The 7950-nt window shown below is 36.2% G+C and overlaps 1 protein-coding gene across 1 annotated transcript; it reads left to right on the top strand.

Annotated features, from left to right (window-relative positions):
• The first annotated feature begins 3810 nt into the window (after positions 1 to 3810).
• On the top strand, positions 3811 to 4191 carry LOC143571707 (uncharacterized). Its single transcript, XM_077057064.1, has one exon. It carries the CDS (start codon positions 3811 to 3813, stop codon positions 4189 to 4191), a length of 381 nt encoding a protein of 126 aa, XP_076913179.1.
• The last annotated feature ends 3759 nt before the right edge of the window (positions 4192 to 7950 follow it).

Genomic DNA, 7950 nt, shown 5'->3' on the forward strand with positions numbered 1-7950 from the left:
ACTACAAACATCTCCGAAAGTTTAAACAATGTCCTACGCTTTGCTAGATTGTTGCCTATAAAGGCATGTATTGAGTATACATTTCATAGAGATGTAGCCCAGTATGTAATACACACTCAAATTTCATGGAGTTGCAATACGGCATTACCCCCTCGCTTATAGGGGTTGTTTAATAAACGTGACCAACGATCGCGGGAACATACGGTGTTTGTTTTTTATGTTACGGAGGGACGCTACCGAGTTGAGTCAAGGCTGCAAACAATCGACGATTGTGCCAACGAATATACGGTTGAGTGCAAGAAACGGAAATGCACATGTGGTAAGTGGCAACTAAATAGATTCCCGTGTTCCCACACAATTGCAGTTTGCCACCGGAGAACGTAAACAACCCCATGAAGTTTGATTCCACACTGCTACATACCGTCAACAATACGAAGGCCACTGGTACCTCGTCGGTCACCATGATTATTGGAGGGACCAGGTTGTAGAATTTGAGGCGACTCGTCAAATATTACTGTGCTTCGAGGGAGGAGGCGGGCCAGAAGAATTCATAACGAGATGGACGACCATTATGATGACGAACCTAGAGTAAGTAAATGTGGCATATGCAAAGGACCCGGTCACAATAAAAATAATTGTCCCAATCTTTATAAGTGACATGTGTTTGTGGATTCTAAAATTTCTTTATTTTCATGAACATTATTTGTTGTATGTTAACAAATAACGAAACACAAAAACTTTGAAAAAAAAAACTGTTTTTTATAGTTTTGAAAATGTCAATCGACCCACTTTGACCACCTACATCATTATCGTACGAGTCCCATTTCGAACACGCTCTCTTTATTTGCAAAGAACTAACGTGAAAGATGTCGGTTGAGAAAAACACATGGTATAAGCGCATCGTATGCCATCAAAACAAGCTCACACAAATTGTAAAAAAAATTGTTTTTTAACAGTTTTTAAAATCTCAAACGGCCCACTTTGACCACCTATATTATCCTACTAAAAACTCGTTTCGGACGTGGTCTGTTTCTCTGAGAAGCAATCATGTGATAAGGGTAAAATCATAGCGTATGTTAACAAATAACGACACACACTCTTGAAAAAAAAATTGTTTTTTACAGTTTTGAAAATGCCAATCTAACCCACTTTGACCACCTATAACATTAAACTTAAACCAATAATATACATAATTAAACATTAAACCATTGTTATACATAATTAAGCATTAAACGTAAATTAAACATTCAACCTACATTAAACATGAACGTAATTAAACGTTAAACGTAAATTCAACATTCAACCTAAATTAAAAATAGAACATAATTAAACATTAAACAAATTAAATCCCCCCCTAATTGAAGTAGTCCCATGACTCGTCAGAATCATTTACTCCATAATAAAAGGGGTCGGGTTCAGAGTCGTAACCATCCAGTTCCGACTGTGGAGGTGAAGGGGAGTGTAGTGCCGGTTCGTATTCTGCCACGGGATCGGTTTCGTACTCTTCTGCCCAATTTGGTACTTCTTGTGTGGAAGGAATACTAGGAGAAGGAGGTAGAGGAGGAGGGTCGTCTTCATATGGGTACTCGTTTACCTGTGGCTGATTATTAACCTCACCATCTGGTTCAACCGGGACAATGGCAGGTTCCGCTGGCTAATTAGCTAACCACATTGTTAGCAGGATATTCAACTGTGGGGTTATTTGGTCCAAATAACTTCGGTTTTCAATAACACCCTCCGAAGATGTACTTGGGCCGGAATACATTTTATATTTATTTTCTTGTGGGTGGAGTAAAATGTATGAAGTGAAATGTGAATGGGATGTGGGTGAGAGTTTGGGAGATACACTTATTACTTATTTATGGTAGTAAAAGAATACTAGTATAAAAAATTTATGTGATAAATATAAATAGTACAAACACATAATCTTTTCACACTATATATACAAAGGGGAGTATTCCATCATCAACCATACATGAGATGCCATTTAATAGAAGAAATGGGAGAGACAGACTAAATGCAAGGCAACGCAACGAGTCATCTGTAAGAATAAATATATGGATATATATATTTATGAATGGCCTACATGATCATTTATATTATAATAAGATCAAAGTTAATTAATTATACCTTATTATTATATTAGCTAGGTAATTGTTGATGGACCAAATTACCCTTTCTTGCTAATCAAGGGTTTCCCCTTGGGTGTATATAAATATATGGAGAGACTAATTAACATAATTGAAAATAACCTAAACCTCACATATAATTCGTGACCTTCTCTCCCTCTATATTATTCGGTTTCTCAAGAACCCTAATCCACATCACTAATATACATCCTAAAGGGGAACCCGACCAAGCTGACTATCATGTTGTCTGGATTGTTCTCATCCGCCGTGGCCTCTCTCTCTGCTGTGACAGGTATGTTTTAATTGTAGGTTTATCGTAATATTTATGTTTTCTATTACATACATGAAGAACTGATCAACATGTGGTATCAAGAGTGATGTTGATTAATCAGTTCTTCATGTCTTCCATTAACTCAGGATCTAAACCGGAAGACATGGACTAAAATATGATAAACCCTAACAATTTTCGGTTCTTTTATTAATTCGTTTTATTTTATTAACATTATTAAAACCCAAATATAAGAAACCCTAAAAAATTTTCGTTTTTAAAACTTGTATCTGATATAATTCGAAGGATTTCGAAATCTGATAAATTAATGATCTTTGTGTTCATGACAGTTTTTCGAAAACCCGATATAATCTGGTTCAAGATCTGGATTATTATAATGTTTTACTAAATTATATTAAGATTTAGACCAAGATATTTTGAATTCTGTAAACTTAATAAAGGAATTACTTTGAAAATAATCAAATCTTGGATAAACAAACAATCCCTAAGAATTCAGATCAAACATGATTAACTGTTCATCAACTTATGAGTGTATGTGTTTACGGTTAAAACAATTTTCGAAGAACACTGAGTTTCCGAAAACACTAAAACCAGAAAACGCATCAAACCAGAACACTAATTTCCCTAGACTAAAAATAGTTCGATCCGCGCAAATAGTTTGTTTGCTATTAACTAAACCAATATTTTGTAAATACTTATAATATAAGCATACATGTTACTTAATTTTTTGCAAAACATATAAAAGGCTTAACTTGAATAAATGATGATGTACCCTTCTGCCCAAAGGTGATGTGATACATCTAACATATTATTCAAGTCTAAATACAAGCTGTGTTAGTTTAGCTTAAACATGATTTAAATGTATCACTTCTGCCCAAAGGTGATGCGATACATCTATATCAAAGCAAAACTAACTCGTGCATAATTAAAATGGTTGTCTCACTTCTGCCCAAAGGTGATGTGTTACAATTGTTTTACACATATACTTAAGTAAAATTTAATTCTGCCCAAAGGTGATTTATCTTTTATTTAAGTAGAATTTTATTAATTTAGTATATTATTTTGATGTTAACAATAGACATTTATTATCACAGCTTCATAATTTAAATGGTTCTTATCTATGCCTGCATTAGTTTAAATTGCCCCTAGTTCACTCTAAGTTTCTTCTAGTTTAGTATCTTAACATTCTCATATAAATTCCAATAACAGCTCCGAATGGTGGAATCACATCATTAACTGGAAATAACTTTGCTGCCTGGAAGGACTCTCTTATGCTTAATCTCGCCTTCCTGGATTTCGATTTTGCTCTAAACGAGGATGAACCTCCGGCACTAACTGCTGAAAGCACTCCTGCTTAGCACTTATTGTTCGAAATGGAAGAGATGTAACCGCATGTCTCTAATTCTTATGAAAAACTCCATTAGCATGCCCATAAGAAGATCCATTCCAGACTCTGAAAATGCTAAAACCTATCTGGCTTCTGTGGAGGAACAATTCAATGGAACGTCTAAGGCGTATGCTAGTACTCTTATTCTGAAGCTGGTGACTACTAAGTACGATAGAAGGAGTGGCATTCGTGGGCACATTATGATGATGAACGACATGGCCCATAAGCTGAAAGGATTAGACATGGAGAATAGTGATGGTTTTCTGGTGCACTTCATCATGACCTCTCTTCCAGCTGCCTATGAAGCTTTCAAGATCAATTACAACACCCAGAAGGAAAAATGGACTATGAGTGAGCTGATTGCTATGTGCGTGCAAGAGGAATAGCTTATAAAGATGGACAAACCTGAAGTTGCTTACCTTGCCACCAGTTCCAAGAAAAGGAAGAACACTAATCCAAGAAAGGAGTTTGCTAAAGTTCAGAAGTCTAATAGAGGTGCCTTAACCAGCTCTCAGAACTCCACTGGAAAGCCTTTCTGCAAGTTTTGTAAGAAGTACATTCATAAGCAGAATGACTGTTCAGACTTTAAGGAGTGGCTGGCTAAGAAAGGTAATGATCTCTTTATGATACTTGAGTCCTATAATTTAACTCTTCATGAAAATACATGGTGGTTTGATTATGGTTCTATGGTTCATGTGACCAATTCTACTCAGGGATTCCTTTCAATCCGGAAGCTGGAAAGAAACCAAAGAACACTAAGACTGGGGAATGATAAAAAGCTTGAATTCAAGGTCGTGGGAACTTTACAATTAATAATGAAAATTGTTTTATGTATTTAACTTTATGATACCTTATATATTCCTGAGATTACTCGGAATCTTGTATCAGGACCAAAGTTAGACATGGACGGTTTTGATGTTTCTCATGGCCGTGACAAACTTACTATTTCTTTAATTCTTAAGTGTTTGGTTATGAATTTTTGGATGGGGGTCTTTATAGATTAGAACTAGATGATAATTTTCTAAATCTTTGTTTTCATATAATATTAATGAATCACTCACAAAGATTAAAGAGAAACGAGACTTAGAGACTTCTTCTATGTTGTGGCATCAGCATTTAGGCAACATCTCACGAGACCGGTTAGCCCGCCTCGTGAAGAATGAATTCTTACCACATCTTGATTTCACCGATTTTGGAACATGTGTCAAATGCCTTAAAGGAAAAATAACATCAGCATATAAGAAAGGCGCCACTAGAAGCTCTAATTTATTAGAACTCATTCATACTGATATTAGTGGTCCTTACCCCATTGCTGGCATAGATGGACATATTTCATTTATCACTTTCATTGATGATTATTCCCGATATATGTACCTGTATCTCATTAAAGAAAAATATGAATCTGTAACAACTTTTAAAGATTATAAAACTGAAGTTGAAAAACAATTAGATAGTGAAATAAAAGTTGTCAGATCAGATAGAAGAGGTGAATATTATGGAAGACATACTGATGTGGGTCAGACCCTTGGTCCATTTTATGAGTTTTGTAAGGGCCATGGGATCGTGAACCAATATACCATGCCAGGTACTCCTCAGCAAAATGGTGTCGCTGAACGGAGAAATCGAACCCTTATGGATATGGTACGCAGTATGTTAGCCAACACTAATTTACCTCTATTTCTCTGGACTGAAGCCTTTTTAGCAGCCGTTCATATACTCAATAGAGTTCCTTCTAAGTCTGTCCCTAAAACTCCTTATGAACTTTGGACATAAAGGAAACCGAGTCTTAATTATATGAAAGTATGAGGCTATATTGTTGAAGCAAAACTTTATAACCCTTTCCTAAAGAAACTTGACCCTAAAACTGTTACCTGCTTCTTTATCGGGTATTCTGAAAATTCAAAGGGTTATCGTTTCTATAGTCCTTCCCATGTCACTCGTATTGTAGAAACCAAGCGTGCCGTGTTCCTGGAGGATTACAAGATCAGTAGGAGCAGTACTAACCCTTATGAAGAATTGCAAGAAATACAAGATGCAGGGGAAGACTCATCGATTATTGTAACTCTGGTTATTCCTCTTGTACCCCATGCAATTGAACCTTCTACACCACCTTCTCCACACTCAGAACCCGTTATAATAGAAAATGAAGGCACATCAAACACTCAAAACCAATACAATGCTGAACCCGCTAATCAACTCAGAAGGTCATCCAGGTCTAGAAGACCTACTAAATTTGATGATTATGTCACCTACTTGACTGAAGCTGACGCCAGAAAGCTTAATGATCCTATCTCTTATAATGAAGCCATGAGCAGTGATGAGTCTTCTGAATGGAATAGAGCAATGATTGATGAGCTTGACTCCATGAGGAAAAATGATGTTTGGGATTTGGTAGAATTGCCCAACGGTTTCAAACCCGTAGGATGTAAGTGGGTGTTCAAAACAAAATTTGATCCAAATGGGAACGTTGAACGCTATAAAGCGAGATTGGTTGCAAAGGGCTACACTCAGAAAGAGGGAATTGACTATCAAGAGACCTTTTCACATGTCTCTCGAAAAGATTCATTAAGGATCGTTATGGCCCTAGTAGCTCACTTTGATTTAGAGCTACATCAGATGGACGTGAAAACCGCTTTCCTTAACGGCACTTTAGACGAAGAGATGTACATGAAGCAACCTGAAGGTCAAGAACATCTAGTCTGTAAGCTCAAGAAGTCAATATATGGGGTGAAACAAGCATCACGTCAATGGTACCTAAAGTTTGATGAAGTCATGAAATAACAAGGTGTTGCAAAGAATCAAGTGGATCAATGCACATACCTCTAAATGAGTGGGAGTAAGTTTACTATACTTGTCATTTTATTAGATGATATTCTATTGGCAAGTAATAGTTTAGACATGTTGCATGAGTCGAAGCGATTACCCTCGCATAACTTCGACATGAAGGATCTCGGAGATGCTTCTTATGTTATTGGCATCGAAATTCACCGAAACAGACACAGAGGGATCTTAGGATTATCTCAAAGGGCCTACATTGAATGTGTCCTTACTCGTAACAAAATGCAACATTGTAACCCAACTACAGCTCCTGTAGTTAAAGGAGACGTTTTCGGGGCATTCCAATGTCCGAAAACAGAGGTTGAAAAGGGGCAAATGAGGTTGATACCTTATGCATCAGCAGTCGGTAGCCTTATGTATGCACAAGTTTGTACTCGCCCGAATATTGCTTATATTTTTGGAATGTTAGGTCGTTATCAGACTAATCCTGGCCTTGAACAATGGAAAGAAGCTAAGAAGGTGCTTCGATATCTTCAAAGGACGAAAGCCTACAAACTGACTTATAGAAGAAGTGATAATTTAGAAGTGGTAGGTTATTCCGATTCTGACTTTGCTAAATGCAAGATTACATGAAGTCCACTTCGGGGTATATCCTTATGTTAGCAGGCGAGCTCATCTCATGGAGGAGTCATAAGCAACAGTTAACGACTACTTCCACTATGATGGTAGAATAAATAGCTGTTTATAATGCTACATGCTGTGGAATGTTGCTTAAAAATCTGATCTCTGGACTCAAATTAGTCAATTCCATTTCTAGACCATTGAAGCTTTATTGTGATAATTCAGCTGCCGTTAATTTCTCGAATAGTAACAGTTCGACTGGAGCTGGTTTATATCTTGATACAAAGTATTTGTTCGTGCGTGAACGAGTTGAGGAAAATAAAGTTTGTATTGAGTATATTAGTACACATAATATGCTAGCGGATCCGATGACTAAAGGTCTCCCATCTAAAGTTTTTGAAGAACATGTTGCTAATATGGGATTTACTGAAGACCTTATTTAATTGCATATTGTACTTATTTACATTTTATTTAATAAAATTTCCTCAGTTTTGATTTTGTATGTCTCTTAATATGTCCTGCATGCGTAATGACATATAGAAAAATTATTATACAAATCAAATATTTGAATGGCTTACTTATATAATTTTGATCATAACTACTTAGGTTTTAAACAAGGACTGCAGTATGATTAATGGGGGTCTTGAGATGATGTTCAATTCAATTATTGTATTTCTTTGCTCCAGTTTGAGTTTAAAGCTAAAATGAGTGTTAAAATCTGCAGACTAATCTATTGCTCATAATAA

This window comes from Bidens hawaiensis, unplaced genomic scaffold (genome assembly GCF_021521415.1).
Source record: "Bidens hawaiensis isolate Kalapana, Puna unplaced genomic scaffold, B.hawaiensis_p1.1 tig00025547_1, whole genome shotgun sequence".
Lineage (NCBI taxonomy): Eukaryota > Viridiplantae > Streptophyta > Magnoliopsida > Asterales > Asteraceae > Bidens > Bidens hawaiensis.

Bases quoted from the DNA above. Each gene is read 5' to 3' on its own strand.
- LOC143571707 (XM_077057064.1), top strand. From the start codon at position 3,811: ATGTCTCTAATTCTTATGAAAAACTCCATTAGCATGCCCATAAGAAGA.